General features: G+C 48.3%; 1 protein-coding gene across 1 annotated transcript; it reads left to right on the top strand.

Annotated features, from left to right (window-relative positions):
• The first annotated feature begins 200 nt into the window (after nt 1-200).
• On the top strand, nt 201-1517 carry LOC136515326 (uncharacterized mitochondrial protein AtMg00710-like). Its single transcript, XM_066508954.1, has 2 exons — nt 201-409; nt 1346-1517. Exons 1-2 carry the CDS (start codon nt 201-203, stop codon nt 1515-1517), a joined length of 381 nt encoding a protein of 126 aa, XP_066365051.1.
• The last annotated feature ends 16136 nt before the right edge of the window (nt 1518-17653 follow it).

The raw sequence follows: 17653 nt of genomic DNA, 5'->3' as shown, positions 1-17653 counted from the left end.
CTACTCGACCTGAAGATAGAGCAGCCGGTGTGCCTAGCAGCAAGGCACACCGAGGAACCATGGCTATGGCATGCCCGGTTCGGACATCTCAGCTTCAATGTGCTTGGTTGGCTAGAGAAGATGGTCCAAGGGCTATCCCACATCGAGCACGGAACCAGACGGTGGTCGGCATGGCTCGATCCTTGATGAAGGCCAAAGGCATGCCGGCAAGGTTATGGGGTGAGGCATTGACCACGGCGGTGTTCATCCTCAACCGCGCTCCCACCAAGGCCTTGAAGGGCAAGATGCCCTTCAAGGCTTGGCATGGACGCAAGCCGAGCGTGTCCTTCCTCCAGACATTCGGCTGCATCGGCCACATCAGGAAGACGAAGCCGATCCTCACCAAGCTGGAGGACAGGAGCACACCATGGTGTTCCTGGACTATGCAGAGCGTACCAAGGGTATAGGCTCTATGACCCACGTGGAGACAAGGTACTTGTCTTGCGCGATGTCATGTTCAACGAGAAGGCGGCCTAGGACTAGAACAGTCCGAGCACGGGGGAAGCTGACAGCTTCACCAGCACCTTCATCGTCGAGCACTTGGTCATCTATGGTGATGGAGATGCTGGGGAAGATGTGCCAAGCACTCCGGGAGGGGTGCCGTGCACTCCAGGAGTGGAGCCAGGAGGTCCTATAGTGGTGGCGACCACTCCAGGACGGGTGCCGAACATTCCCGTAGTAGAACCAAGGGGTCTTGGATTGGTGTGGACCACTGCAAGATGGGTGCCGAGTACTCCAGGAGGGGTGCAGACCAGTCCTAGAGTAGTGCCGAGCACTGCAACCGGGGTGCCGAGCATTCCAGGTGTTGTGCCGAGCACTCTGGCGGAATAGGGAACTCTATCGACACCGACCAAGTTCGCCTCACCTCTAAGTGACATCACTGAGTTCATGGATGCCTTCTATGAAGGTGAGGAGGTGCGGTTCCACAAGCTAGAAGACTTCATCGGCGGTATAGGGCCCTCGGGCCTGGTGGGTCGGGTGCTCAATGACCAAGAGCTACTGCTCATCAGTGCAGAGGAACCACCCACATTCGCGCTGGCCGAGCACGATGGAAATTGGTGATGAGCGATGCTAGAGGAAATAAAGACGATCGAAGAAAACGAGACTTGGGAGCTCATCGATCCATCTCTATGATGTCGTCCGATCAGCCTAAAGTGGGCGTACAAGGTCAAGCGGGACGAGCACGGTGCCATTGTCAAGCACAAGGCGTGCCTCGTCGCTCGAGGCTTTGTTTAGCGCGAGGGCATCGACTTCGAGGAAGTCTTTGCGCTAGTAGCGCACATGGAGTCTGTCTGTTTGCTACTAGCCTTGGCAGCAGCAAAGGACGGCGTGTCCATCATCTGGACGTAAAATCGACCTTCCTCAATGATGAGCTGGCGGAGACGGTCTTCGTCAGGCAACCTCTGGGTTTCGCCGTCAAGGGAGCAGAGCATAGGGTGCTCTGCCTGCTCAAGGCGCGGCTCTACGGGCTGTGGTAGGCCCCACGAGTGTGGAACACCAAGCTTGACACCACGCTAGGCGAGCTTGGGTTCACAAGGTGTGCAACCGAGCCCGCGCTCTACACACGGCGACGGGGAAGGAGGAGCTCATCGTCGGCGTGTATGTGGACAACTTGATCGTCACCGGTGCGCATGCAGAGAACATCAACAGCTTTAAGCGCGAGATGGTAGCTCGTTTTCAAATGAGCGATCTCGGTGCACTCTCCTACTACCTCGGCATCGAGGTGAGACAGGGGAAGGAGGCACTCATGCTCGGTCAGAGCGCGTACGCCTCAAAGCTGTTGGAACGGAGCGGCATGGCTGAGTGCAAGCCGTGCGTAACTCTAATGGAGGAGGAACTGAAGCTGACGAAGGCAAGTACTGTGGTCAAAGTAGATGCAACACTCTACCGGAGCATCATCGGCGGTCTGTGCTATCTAGTCCACACGAGGCCGGACATTGCGTTCACCATGGGCTACGTCAGTTGCTTCATGGAGGATCCCAGAGAGGATCACTGGGCTGCAGAGAAGAGGCTACTGCGCTATGTCAAGGGGACAGTGGATGAGGGAATCATCTTCCCCAAGACCGGTGGGAGTAGGCTGCAGCTCACTGTGTTCAGCGATGCAGACATGGCGGGGGATATCGACGGATGGCGGAGCACCTCTGGCGTGCTCGTCTTCCTCGGGTCGGCTCCAATTTCATGGCTGTCGCTGAAACAGAAGATGGTGGCACTATCTACGTGCGAGGCAGAGTACGTAGCGGCGGCCACAGCGGCGTGCCAAGTTGTGTGGCTGCGTCGGCTGCTGGGCGAGCTGACCAGTGCGGAAGCTCACCCACCAGCACTGATGGTGGATAACCAGCCCGTCATTGCCCTCGTGAAGAATCCGGTTCTCCACGACTGGAGCAAACACTTCGACGTGAAGTTCCACTTCCTCAAGGACTATGTCGATGGAGGATAGATTGTCATCGAGTTCGTCAAAACTGGTCAGCAACTCGCGGACGTCCTCACCAAGCCGCTCGGCCGCCTTCGACTCACAGAGCTGAAGAAGATGATCGGCATGGAGGGGGTTCTAGGGTTAGCAGCAGCATTAGGGGAAGAATTGTTAGATAATCTGTTGCATCCCTTGTATGAATGCGCAGCAGGGGAAGGCTGTGCCGAAAAGAGCACCATGTTGATGCACTGTAGCAGCTGTAGGGGCAGCGCCGAACGGCTCACCTGCCGCACTATAGCCACAGCAAGGGCAGGCGCCAAAGTCAGTCCTGCTGTCACATCTAGTCACTGTAGCAGCATGGCAGCTGTACTAGGACTAGATGGATAAAGTTGTATAAATAGTTTGCCACTGCACCTCAGTAAAAACAGAGTTCAGATTTGCCATCTCCTATACAGAGCTCCGGCCAACGCTGGTGTCTCTGTTGTGTGTATGCTCTGTTCTCCCTCCCTTCCTGTACCTCTAGCCATAGTGTGTGGTCGACAACGACAGTTCGTGGTCGGCATCACTAGTGTGTGCTCGGCAACACTAGAGAGTGATCGGATATCTCCATACCGGAGATCGACAGGCCAACAGTTTTGTTTTGGCCCCAAAACTTGCTAAAAATCATGCAGAAACCTTGACACCTAATACTGATTCCAGTCAATACTCTTTTGTCCTAGAAAAAGACTTTGAGCAATATTTTTGAGATGTCCATTCTAATCTAAAAGCATAACATGCCATGCAACCTAGCTTGAGAGTTTGATATGATAGTCTGCAAGCAGAAAATTGATGGCAGACTCGATAATTCCCCCTGAAAATCGAAAAGAGTAGGTGTGGAATCTGTGATGTTCTAGTGTGATCTCTCCCCCCACAAAAATTGTTTGAAACATTGGACCCCTAATTATTTTCGTGGAAACACAAAAGACGCCCTTGCAAGTGGGAAATTATTAAGAAAAAGGATAATTATTCCTGTCGGGAGGCATGATACATGAAATTAATTAACCCATGTGCTAATTAGTTATGCATGGAAGCTAAGTTCTTATTCGGCCCATATCATTATATATATGCTCAGTTGTTTGGTCAGGATCGAGAAGGGTCCTTGCTTCAACAAAGCTAAAAAAATGGCAGACGACTAATGTAACTAAGGCCCTCAGCAATGTGTTCCCGGAGTGGTGCCCAAAAAGGAGAGAGAAGATTATTAGATTGGAGCACCACTCTTACCACTGTGAGTAGCGATTCAAGTTTGAGTGATACCAGAAAAAAGAAGAGCGGTGAATGTAGTTGCGCCGGTGCCTGTTTGTGCTGTGGAGAGAGAAGCAAAGAGAGAGCAGCTTTTTGCTATGAAAGTAGTATGCAGCAGGCCTTTTGGGCACCACTAGCGATGCAAGCACACTGCTAGTAGAAATTGGATCAGACATCACACAGCAGTGTGGCTAGCTTATACAGTTTCAAGCACCACTCACACTATGGGAAGGCCTAAGATACGAGTTTGGGAAAACCTAACTATATATGTTTAATTAATTGTATATCCAATACCATCCCAATGAGAGAATCCACACAAATTAGTGACCTTGCTTAGTCATGGACATGATGGAGTATGGCTTACATTGAGGGCAAACGATCAGCTAGAGCTAATAGCAACCATGAGAAAGCTCACACTGTCACACTCACACGGTAGTCATCAGGTCAATTCAGTTATTTCTCGATTGCTAGCTGGATTCATCGATCTGCTAGCTAGCTAGGAGTAAAAGAAACTGCAAAGCTAAGCTTGTGGCTGCACGTCGCAGTAGAAGCGCATCAGGTGCCTTCCACACACAGGAGACTTGACTCCGTCGGTCGATGGGAGTATTTCTTGGGTTGGGTCTCTCCCGCACGCTCCACACGCATGCATGTACCTACCAGTTTTTTCTGCTTGGGTGTGAACTCATCTTCTCTTTTTCTTCTTTCAGGACTCAGGACTCAGGAGACGTTGACTGGAATATAACGTGGACGCAAAAGCCTAATAATTCTATGGATAGATGGAACAAACTAGGTTCTGCAACGAGACCAATATTTGATTGTTTGGGATCAGAATTTGGGTGCTTCAACAGGTGACGTCTAGCCATCTAGAATTCAAAGAATTCGAGAGTAACAAATCAAAATCAAATGCTTACCGGTGTCACAGGAGCTCAAGAATGGAGATTAGCTCTTGGAGACAATCTCTCTATTTCTGACTATTTGTTATTATATCAGAACTTAGACCAAATGAGGAGCTGTGGCAAATTACATCACTATCCTTGTTACATATATGTGCCAATGGTTTCTCCATATTTAAGTACTCATGTGAGTACATTATATTAACGAAAGATGCCGTGTTCTATAATGTGAGAATGATAAATATTTGATAGAAAGATTCAACTAGCCATGTGTTGGACTACAGGTTAATTAATCCAAACACGGGACATCCCTCTGAACTGTTGGTCATAAACATTAAACAACATGGCTATGGCGCTACTTCTGTCGTTTTAGATTACTTCTTGTTCAAGTAAATTTTAGACCAAATAAGGAGATGTAGCAAATGACATTGTTATCCTCATTAATTACATCAAAGTGTTTTTGTTTTCAAATTAAAGAAACCTTGTGACTACATTGATGAAGGGTGGAGTGTTTTAGAATGTGAGAATGACAAATATTTTGATAGAAAAATTTGAATGCTACAATGATAAGTAATATGAAATGGAGGAAATATTTAATCGTTGGCTCAATGCACGCACAAATGTCAAGCAATAGTTAATTAGTTGCCAATAGAGATAAAGTAGTGTTGTAAGGCATCAAATGAATATGGCAGATAAAGATATCTCCTTAACAGAGAGGGAAGCATGGCAGCACTAATTAATTGGTATTGGCCACATTTGCTTCATCCATGTACCTGTACAAAAGGTCGAAAGATTGGACATAGAAGCATCACAAACCAAGCCACAAGATAAGAGGAGTCGTACGGTTAGATTTGAAACAACAAGGTGCCTATCTGATGGCTCTTCTCAAAACTAAGGATGAAATAATGCCTCTCTTTGTAGTGGTCACTGCGATCATGGTGTTGGTCATGTCACTCTGCTTCGCTCAAGGACGTGGAGAATCAGTTATATGTAATTTAACAATTCTGTTTATATCCCTTTTTTCTTGTCATCGACATGATTGTTCTTTGATTATTACTTTACGTTTATTTTGCAGTGGATTGCAATAAAGATGCCAGGATGTACTCTCGGCAAGTGCCAGCAACTATGTGTCTCGTTGGGGCACACCAATTTTACAGAACATTGCTACACCGCAGTCGGTGTCCTAGCGTGCTGCTGCGAGTACAACAACAGAGTAGTTCTGATCACTAGGAATGTTTAGGACTAATTTTAAACTGCATGTATACTAATGAAATTGGAATAATATCAAATAAATATAACATATTTTTGCTCATCCGTTATATCTAATTAAAGTACTACACTACTACAGGAAACTTAACCGAAGCGGGTGAAATGGCTTAATCGAGGCGGGCATCGCTGCTGCCTCAGTCCAAAGGTCACGGTAAATGGGACCTTTTCTGAGGAGGTTGGATGCCCGCCTCGATTAATCGAATAAAGAAAACAAAAAAAAAAGAAAAACCCATGGATAAGCCCAGCGAGCCAATCCACGGGCCCGCCGAGCCCATCCAGGCACCGTCGCTCCGCTCGCCGGATCTACACCTCTGCCATGCCAGCTCGTTGGAGAAGGTCACCCGCTCGCCGGATCCGGCCACCCGCTAGCCAGATCCGGCCGCTGCTAGCCAGACCTGGCCGCCAGTGCCTAGATCCGCCGAACCCACTGTTGACACCAAGATTTGGTTCAAGAAGAAGGGAGCTCAAAGTCCAAATCCGTCAAAGGAAAGCCGAAATATTTAGCAAGGATCGGCTAATTGGATCGCTGTCAGGATGATGTCATCGGTCCGAAGGGATGGGCCCTATCGACAGGATCAACAAGGCATAGAGTAAGAGGACACGTCGGGCTCCATAGAAAGAAAAAATTAGAGTCCAAGTTATCTTAAATTAGAAAGTTTTGTTCGTTTTTCCAAGTTTTCATAACCAGTCTTGTTCGACCAGGACTCGTAGTCAGGCCTTGGGTATAAATGTTGAACCCCGGCCATTGTAATGGACATCTCACATCGATTAAACAAATCCAATACCTTTACTTTTTCGGCTCCGGTCACCCCTTAGGAGCAGGAGTAGAGTAGATTTCGACGAGTTCTTCGGGCAAGCAGGCCTGCATCGGATGACCTGACCTTCGGCTTGTTTTTGAGTATCCGTCACGACTTGAATTGTTACTTGTAAGGCTGCAACGGACGACTGATCTCTTGCGAGTCGCAGTATAAGTTAGTTATCAATCTATATTGTTATTTGTAATGCTGCAACAGATGACTGATCCAATACAAATCATGGTATCGATTAGTTATCGATTCATATCAACTTTCACAAGGCTGCAACAGACACTGATCTCTTGTAAACGTTGGTATTAATCAAAGGTATCGATATTGTGTCAGATAGTTTGTTGTTTAATACAATATCACCAATCGCACGATCTAGATTGAGATTCGTTGGTTCTATCTGTTTTGATCTATCGTCTGCTGATTACTATCACGGTTGAATTTAATTTCTTACGTTAGATCCTGTTTTAATGACCAATCTATCTCAGTCCTCATCGTACATGGCGGGTGTTTGAAGTCGTGTTCCATTAGGAGATAGATCCATTGATCATCAGTATCCAGTATGACTCCGCTATTAATGTTGCATCAGACGACTCGACCTGTTGATAGCGTGTCAGATTGGACACTGGTGGTTAGTAGATCTATCTACTAAGAAGAGCATGGTCCTCACCCCTTAATTACTGGGTCGAATTGATCTGTTAATTGCAGGGTCAAATTGACTGGCACGCCCTCGGTCACGACCATCCGGTCTGGCGCTCACCCCTTAAGCCCGGAGAGAGCTCGGGATCTGCTCTGCACATTTTCTCTCGGCTTGCTTCGTGTGGCGGTGGAGAACGACCCGTCACTTTTCGCCGTCCACACCCACGACCCAATCTGCCGTAGCCGCCGTGCCATGGGGGAGAGGGAGCCTTGCCCGCGCCTGGAGAAGCTGGAGGGGAGCCATGACCCGCGCCTGGAGAAGCCAGAGGGGAGCCTTGCCGCATCCGCCTGGAGAAACCGCTGCACCGCGTGAGGGGGGCCGCACCGCCCGCGCGCCCTTGCCTACGAGGCCACGCCGCCCATGCCACCCGTGCCTGAGAGGGAGAGGGAGACCACCGGCTTAGAGGGGGAGATGAAGAGTGGGAGAGGAAGAGGCGCGTGCTCGGGGAAGAGAGGGCGCCGCATCCTATCGGGCTTCGGGAGAGGGAGCTGAGAGAGGAGTGGGAGATGAGAGAGGAAACCCTAACTCATGATTTTATACTTGGTCGCGCCTACGGGCCTGGTCTGGGCCGTCTGGGCCTTGGCCTTTTTTTCCGAGACGGGCCTTATAAGTGGCCCGCCTCCGAAAATGGGGGGTATTTTTGGAGGCGGGGCATTTATAAGGCCCGCCTCAGTTAATAGATTTTAGGAGGCATAACCGTCTCTGTAAATCGATTTTACGTGGCGGTTGATTGTAACCGCATCGGTTAATCCCGGGCATTAACGGAGGCGGTTGAAATTCCTGCCCGCCTCCGAGGCCCATTCCAAAACGCCTCATAAAAGATTTTTTATAGTAGTGCTAGTAATAGGAGCACTATTTGGTCAAATCAGGTTGGAGCCCTTCAAAGTGTGATCCCCAAACATCATGAACCCTTGGATCTGAAAATTATATTTCTATACACATCCAATGGCTGACATACATTGATGTGTCTCTCTCTCTTCCACCTCACTGCGACCCGAATCTTATATGGTAGTAAAATTTACAAGTGGAGGGAGAATGCACGTCAATGTGTACTCTTGCAGATGCAGCATACCGTACCCCATGACAGCAATAGAACACTTGAGCTAGTCTCACACTGTGTCATTATCAGCAGTGCCTCTTTTTCCTTCTTTCTTATCTGCTCATCGATACTGCCATCACGTACTCACGGCATAACATACTACATACTGCTACAAGTAAAATACATTGATTATTTACTTGCAACAGCACCCCCTTCAACTATATGTCAAACAAACTTAATTATTTTAATCAGAATCTTTTGGTGGTTAGCATTACAATATAAAATGAGTTAAAATTCCTGCAGTACTTCTCATTTTGTAGTAGTGGTATTCTATTAGCTGGGTTGTTCTGGGTGTTTTAAAGTTTTATTTCAAATCTGAACCGAACCCTAGGGATTTATTGCAAATTTTCCCTATCAAAAACGCTCTACGTGCAAAGTAATATGACTGCATGTGCTTTATCTGATTTGTAACTCGAATGGGAAAAAATGCATGGTGCAACATTTGCGAAAATCCATTTCTTCTATAGTAACACGCGGTGCGTGTGATTGAATGACTGCGAGAAATTTCTAGTCTAGCCATCGATAATCATATAAATATAATACACTAAGCACCGTGCTAAGATTAGAAACTGCACCAACTAAGATATTTTGGCTTTGTCCATGTGTCATCATCATGTAAGAGATGAGAGCCTACATCACTATCAATCAGCAAAGACAAATTTCTAGCTTCATTAGTCCATATATAAAGTGAAAAGAGCACGAGGAATTTGTTCCAAGTCTCATTCTTTCTTTGGGAAACAGGCCGACATTTACCTCCCAGCAGTTAGAAACAAACAAAAAAATAATTAAACTAAAGTTGGTACAATAATAAATTGATGTTCGTTGGTCAAGCTAATTTCAGGCCATTCAAAATTTAAAATATTAAATTACCCATATATAGAGGAAGGGTCTTCGAGAAATAACTAGGAATTGAAATATAACCTCTTGAACCATGATAGATAAAGATAATTATATTAGGAACAACTAATACACATATATATCATAAAGCAAGCACCTCACATGGTACATATATATGCATCTTCAGTATGCATACCTAAGTAGTCTTATAGAGGACATCAGGTGTTAATTCCATGATACACTACATAGATGTACTCTGAGTATAGATATATAGAACTTTGACCGTGAGCACCGCTATAGGGCTTCTAGACTTGTCATCTTTTCTCAACCTATGTAAATCATGTGCCGCCCTGTGGGATCTCCCCGGCAAATTGCTTCTTCTTTGTTGCGATGTAGTCACTTATTATCTCTTGCTCCGACAGCGCCCTCTGGAACACCTTCTTTTGGCCGGAAACAGAAACTCCAGCACCCGGCGGCGGCCGTGCCAGAACCGTCACCACCCTCGGGTTGGCGAACACCCAGGGTCTGGTGACTAGATCGTAGTCGTAGACAGGCTCAATCTTCTTCACCTTCTGCACACTCACGTCGCCCTCGGCCACTAAAGAGTTCTTAGCACGAGACATGGTGTGTGTGTGTGTGTGTTTGCTGGTTTGTTGCAAGCTAAGGGAGGAGAAATGAAGCTACCAGGACACGTTTGAGCTTGTGTGCCTTCCAATGGCGCTGGGGATGGCCTTCATTTATAGGCCTCAGGCGGTGTTCTATTGGCTCTGATAGCAGAGTGAGAGAAGTAAAGGTGGCAGCAGTGCTATTTCTCAATATCTGATGTGTCTTTGTTGTTTATTTCATGCCGTAGGTGTATGCTAGGTGGGTATCATATATTGGCATTCTAATGGATATGGATCCTCCAACTAGTCTGAACACATCTCATGCAGCATCCTGAATTTTCATTACACACTTGAAAAAACTTAAAAGCTTGACCAGGCATGTCCACACTCCACACAGTGAGGCAGCGGCAGCAAAGGCAAAAGTTTAATGGAGGGGAAGAGTTCAACAGAGAATAACCTGATCCTTCTAGCTATTTGTCTCTGAACCGCCAAAGGACCATGATCTGATAGTTAGTAGCGTGCTAAACCTTACTTTTCCATATGCTCACAGGGACAGGTGAGTTATACATGTCAGATAAAATGAAGAAATTTCTACATACAAATAATATATAGCCGCAGATTCATTATGTTTCATATATGTTTTAGGTTAACATCTTATTCATCTTTGTTGTCTTTCATATATATATATATATATATATATATATATATATATATATATATATATATATATATATATATATATATATATATATATATATATATATATATATATATATATATATATATATATATATATATATATATATATATATATATATATATATATATATATATATATATATATATACCTATTTCATGAACGACGAGCAGAATTTCCTTAAGAAAATTCAAGCTTGGTGCCAAGATTCTCTCTCTTCCCCCCAAGAAATTGGTCATGCCATGAGTGAATAAATACAACACATCACCAACATACTCAATATCTGCAAGAGAACTCTTGGCAGAAGAAGGGAATCCACTCAAAGTGCAAAGATCACGAGCTTTAGTGGAGAGGCTAACTTTATTTGCTAGTAGTAGGTAGATTAATTAATCAGGAAACCTTCCGTTTCGAACACGACTAACGAATTGCATGCCTATAGAGTCTCAGATTCTTGTTAGTGGAGTTATATGCGCCTAGATATTTGCCAAGTGTACATGCTAATACCAGCTGTGCCATAACACTTACGGCGACAACATGCAAATTTTGTAGTGTTCGTTATTACCAGCTTACTAAAATCAAAGAACACTTTGCAACGTACCATCACATTGATGTAATCAACACATCATGTTTCGAAACTTATATATCTTCATACTATGTTATTCTTTAGTCTGTTCCTTTTTCTGGACATGAGAAAAGCATGTGCTACACATCAGCTCCTACTACTATTGACTGCAAACATTTTCAATCTGTACCATCCTAAATTCCAAATAAAGCCTAAATCGGTAAAACATTAGTAACGACAGAGGAGATATTTTAGAACGGCCCAGAAGAGATATTTTAGAAGGTGCCAGAGGAGAACATGAAGAGATTGTGAAGATAAGGGTCAATCGATGAGCAAGTGACAAGAAGGTGCCTTGAAATTCCACAAGGGTTGCGTGGAAATATCCTCGGATTCCTTCGTAGAATTTTCTTGAAAGTCCTTGATGCCCGCATTGGAAAGAAGTTTATGGAGAAACCGACCCAGCATGATATTGATATGATCAAAGCACGTACGTTTCTCTGCACAACCACCTGAAATATTTAACGCCTGGTTGTGCACTCTGAACATAACTCTTATCTTTCAGGCCCAGTTTTAACTTTTAGAAAAATAGACAAGTGTTCTGGCACTGAATTATATCATGTTTGTCAAGGAAAACATGTTTAGTATGCATGCCTTGTGACGAACTACAGGTGTAAGATTATGATGTATATGCTTGCAAAAGAACATGCTATTGATCACAAAAGCTGAAACATCCGGAGTAACGTCATCCTTACATGAGTCTTGCTAGCTCTCAGCCCAGTAAGAAGGAATTTTTTTTTTTTTTTTGCTAAAAAAATGGAGGGCTAAACCTGTTCGTCTAACAAGTTCAGCGCCTATACAGCTCCATGTTGCTATATTGTTGTCGACAGAATATCGTCGGCAGTCCACCGAGGGGTATCCCGCGATGGTAGATTGATCGGCAGAGGAGCGTGTAATCAAGAACAAGAAGGCAACAGAGACACACGAGTTATACAGGTTCAGACCGTCAGTATGACGTAATACCTTACTCTTGTGGTATGTTGGTTTGTATTAGCTATCGTATGATTTGCCGTGATTTCGTAGGGGGTCCCTACCTGCCTTATATAGTCCGGGGGGGCAAGGTTACAAGTCGGTTAGATCTGAGAGATAACCAGAAAGTAATAACAGATTACAAGAAACACGGGATCGTACATATCCTATCAGATCACGTAACATCTTCCGGATATCCTCCACATGCCTTGCGGGAGGCGCCGAGCAGAATCGTGCCCCGCAAGGCTCCTTCTCGTGGGCTGGACCGCCCCTGGAGGCGTAGCCCATGTGGCCTGCCGTGGGTATCCGGGGTCATACCCCCCACAGCTAGTCCCCGAGCGCCTTGTACCCATTGAGCAACGCCGTCTTGAACTCTTCCGAGCAGGTGCGAACAAAAACCGAGCTGTCCAAATCATGGTTAGACCACCATAATGAATCGCCGATCAGTTGTGAGCAGCTGCCGAGCAGCGTGCACCATCGCCGACCAGTGTGTTCCGAGCACGGCTTGACATACGGGTGCAAGGAGCTCAATTTCAGAATTAAAAATTCCTACGCGGTAAAATGAAGTGTGCCCACTTAGAGTCCGACCACGAGGTTAAAGGTACCTTGGTTTAACTTCTAGAGGCTCGGAGTCTTTCGGAAGAAACAAACACATTCGCCGCAAGGTGAAGTGTGCCCACTTAGTCCCCGAGCCTGACAGTAGGTGACGTAGTCACGTGGTGCCAGGCTCAGAAAATATTGAACCAGCCGAGCAAGTAGCCAATCCCCGAGGGTAGCCTCGAAATGAAAAACAAACACATTCACCGCAAGGTGAAGTATGCCCACTTAGTCCCCGAGCCTGACAGTAGGTGACGTAGTCATGTGGTGCCAGGCTCAGAAAAAAGTAATCCACCCGAGCAAGTAGCCAGTCCCTGTGTGTCGGGCGTAGACATCGGATAAGTCAAACCGTGGAGAAAAAATCGGAGTAACGGCTGTGCAGCATCAGGTACTGAGCCTCATTAAATTGCGGAGAAATCGGTGAATATTTGGCGGCAATAAATGAGCGACGTGGGCTACTGTTACGTGATAGCCCAATTTGCGTCGACAGTGGCGCGCCAGGTAGGGGGTGTGCGTACTGCTCCCCAGACGAACAAGATGGTCATCATCCCCGGTTCCATGGCTATGCCGAACGGCCTCACGTTCACCATCAGCCAGATCCCCTGGATCACTGGCTCTGACAACTTCATTGCCATGACCACGGAGGAGGCGCAGATCCAATCTGCGTCGACCACTGCTTCACCCGCATCAGCTACGGCTCCGACCACGTTGGATCTAGCTCCGGCCACACCAGCATCATCTTCAGCCACGCCGACAACCCGTCGTTCGCTTCCTCGCTACAAAGGGAGGCAGATCGACAACACCGACCTGCTCGACTCCATCGATCAGGTCGGCACCAAGCTTGCTGAACCCCTAGCTCTAGTAGATTCGATTCAAAATCAACCTACCGAGCAGGTAACCACTACCCACAACAGATCTATCCGACCAGCTCGGGCCAGTCGTCCTGCACGACTCGGTACGGATCTCGTGGTCACGTCTACTCCTGGAGGGCGCTCCGTTCGTCGCCGACCAGCTCCCGCAACGGGTCTCCGGCTCTCCGAGTGCGAAGCCTTGATGGAGAATTACCAGGCTCATCCCTATGGCCTGCGAAACACTGCTTCCAACTACGCGTACAATATACAACGCTGCTTGGATCTGTGTTTTATACATCGACCTCGGCCAAAGCCACGCAACTTCATCAATATGGTTCGGATTGAGGAGTATCAAGAAGGATCGGTCCACACAGTTTAAGAGGGCGGTTCAAACTCCCTGTCTAGCATCGCATCTATTGGCTCCGTCCACACTGAGCTTCAGCATCATGACAATGAAGAAGTTGAATATGATCCGGGGTTCCCACGATTACCATCCTTCCCACCAAGGCGAGGAGACTTGATCAATGTCGTCAGTAATGATGAACCACCGGTAGTTAGCGAAACGGAACAAGAAAGACAACGCACGCATCAAGCACGCTTTGCCCACGCCCCATCTACTCTGCCATACAGCATCATTTCTCCGACCAGCCAATGATCTCCCCGAATCTCCTAAGGCCGATCACTAATATAAGGACGACGTCGCCCGGACTACTTACTCCGACCACCTGCCGTGTCTCAATGATGATCGCCGTGAAGAACGGCGCTGTGACAACCGCGACTACCGCCATGATGACAGTTCGGAAAGCTCGAGCGCCGGGCAACTTCGTCAGCGCCAACCAGATAACGCCATACGCCGCCGACCAGACGTTCTATCTAAAGTTAAGTGACGCTTTAATATTTTTCTAAATATTCTCCAATCTTCATATATCACCATAATGTTTCTCCGAGCTGTTTTCTCTATGTTTGCTCTCCAAACGTTTTTCTTTCATATATACCATCTTAAAGATGACATACAGCTAAGTCTAAGGCAAACCCTCAAATAGTCACGTTGATGCTCGGACGCCTCCAGAGACGACCCTGTCTCTGGCTCCTCCCTACACGTGCTACGGGCTCCACGCTCTGCGTTATGGATGGTCGGCAGCGGCTCCTTGGTCACGCCTGTTCCTCCTACATGTGCACAGGCTCCGCGCTCGATGTTATGGACTATGGGCTAGCTAGGGCTAAAGACTTAGCTACACACTAACTGCTCAGGCGGTTTATATTAAACATAAATATATTTTCACGCCAACTGATCGCCGAACTGCATACGCCGTTTCATCACCATTGCTGATTTTTCTCCGGAGTTTATTTATTTGTGCGTCATGTACTACCCGTTCTACATGTTTGCATTGCAGGATCATCGTCCAGGTGATCGAATCACCTGGTGCTCGGGCTTCCCCGCTGATCAACTGGTCGGACCGCTCGGTTCATGGACTCCATCGCTGACCAGTTGATCGGACTATTCGTCGCTCGTGCTTCATCGCTAGCTACGTCGGTTACTCCTCAGCGCTCGAATTCTTCGTGCTCGAGGACTAAGTGGGCACACTTCACCGCACAGACATCGTCAGCTACGTCGGTGCTCGGACCTCACCGCCTATGTCGGGGACTCCTCAGTGCTCAAACCTCGCCGCCTACGTCGAGGACCTCGCCGCCTACGTCGAGGACTCCTCGGTGCTCGGACATCGCCGCCTATGCCGGGGACTCCTCGGGGCTCGGTCATCGCCAGCGACACCGGGGACTCCTCGCTCCTCAGTGCTCGGTCATTGTCAGCTACGTCGGTGCTCGGACCTCGCTGCCTAAGTCGAGGACTCCTCGGTGCTTGGACCTCACCGCCTATGCCGAGGACTCCTCGGTGCTCAGACATGGCAGCCTACGCTGGGGACTCCTCGCTCCTCGGTGCTCGGTCATCGCCAGCGACGCTGGGGACTCCTCTCTCCTCGGTGCTCAAACCTCGCCGCCTACACCGAGGACTCCTCGGTGCTCGGACATTGCCGCCTACGCTGGGGACTCCTCGGTGCTCAGTCATTGCCAGCGACACCGGGGACTCCTCGCTCCTCGGTGCTCGGTCATCGCCAGCAACGCCGAGGACTCCTCGCTCCTCGGTGCTCGGTCATCGCCAGCGATGCCGGTGACTCCTCGCTCCTTGGTGCTCGGACATCGCCAGCGACGCTGGGAACTCCTCGTTCCTCGGTGCTCGATCATCGCCAGCGATGCTGGGGACTCCTCTCTCCTCGGTGCTCGATCATCGCCAGTGATGTCGGGGACTCCTCGCTCCTCGGTGCTCGGTCATCGCCAGCGATGCCGGGGACTCCTCACTCCTTGGTGCTCAGACATCGCCAGCGACGCCAGGGACTCCTCGTTCCTCAATGCTCGGTCATCGCCAGCGACGTCGGGGACTCCTCGCTCCTCGGTGCTCAGACATCGCCAGCGACACCGAGGACTCCTCGTTCCTCGGTGCTCGATCATCGCTAGTGACTCTGGGGACTCCTCGTTCCTCGGTGCTCGGTCATCGCCAACGACGCCGTGGACTCCTCGCTCCTCGGTGCTCGGTCATCGCCAGCGATGCCGGGAACTCCTCGCTCCTTGGTGCTCGGACATCACCAGCGATGCCGGGGACTCCTCGTTCCTCGGTGCTTGATCATCGCCAGCGACGCCGGGGGCTCCTCGATGCTTGGTCATCGCCAGCGACGCCGTGGACTCCTTGCTCCTCGGTGCTCGGCCAATAGAGCCATCTTCCAGGAGCTTTGTCGTTTTCTCTGTACACCCTCTTCTTCAATGCGTCCAAAATCATGCCGTTTGCCCGCTTGACCTGTCCATTAGCTCTGGGGTGTGCCACCGAGACGTATTTTACTACTATGCCCCTTTCATCGCAGAAGTCCCAAAAAGCGTTCCCGGTGAACTGAGTACCCAAGTCAGTAATGATACTGTTGGGTATGCTGAAACAGTGGATGACCTGGTCGAGGAACGTAACAGCCTTTTCTGAGGATGCCTATACCAAAGGCATGTATTCTATCCACTTAGAAAATTTGTCGATCAACACAAAGACACATGTAAATTTCCCAGGAGCCAGTTTGAAGGGCCCGATCATATCCAGTCCCAGCATGCGAAGGGCCAAGAGGCTGGTATTGTCTGGATCTCATGTGCTAGTACGTGGATTCTCTTGGCGGTGAACTGACAACCCTCACAGTGGTGGACTAGCTTCTCTGCATCGGCTACCGCTGACGGCCAATAGAACCCTGCTCGGAAAGCCTTGCCGACCAGCATTCTCGAGGCTGCGTGGTTTCCGTAGGAGCCGGAGTGGATTTGATCCAGGAGATGCTCGCCATCTTCCTGGGTTATACATTTCATCAAGATTTCCTCCTTTGCGTTCTTGCGCCATAGCTTCCCATCGACAAGCAAATACTGCTTACTGCAACGCATTAGGCGCTTGTTTTCTGTTTGATCAGTATAACCGCTGCCACCTGTTAGGTACTTGATGAAAGGTATTCTCCAGTCGGGCTCATGAGTGGTCGGAGGTGGCTCAGTGGTGCTCGATGCTAGAACCGTAGCCACCAATTGCTTGTCTGGAGGCTTGTCGATCGTGGAATCTTCCTCTTCGATCGAAGGCGCGAGCAGGTCTTGGACGAATACGCCATGTGGGACCTTGGCTTGGGATGATCCTAACTTTGACAGCGCATCCGCTGCTTGATTTTTGTCCTGGACCACATGTGTGTACTCGATGCCATAGAACCTACCTTCCAGCTTTCTGATCGATTTGCAGTATGCATCCATCCTTTCACTGGTCGTGTCCCAATCCTTGTTAAGTTGGTTGATGACCAGAGCCGAGTCTCCATAGACATAGAGATGTTTAACACCGAGCTCAACCGCAATGCGCAAACCATGTAGGCATGCTTCGTATTCGGCGGCATTATTAGATGCTGGGAAATAAATCCTAAGGATGTACCG

Source organism: Miscanthus floridulus, chromosome 17 (assembly GCF_019320115.1).
Source record: "Miscanthus floridulus cultivar M001 chromosome 17, ASM1932011v1, whole genome shotgun sequence".
In the NCBI taxonomy this organism is placed as follows: domain Eukaryota; kingdom Viridiplantae; phylum Streptophyta; class Magnoliopsida; order Poales; family Poaceae; genus Miscanthus; species Miscanthus floridulus.
The sequence above is the reverse complement of the archived record's forward strand: the minus strand, read 5'-3'. Positions and strand labels throughout refer to the sequence as shown.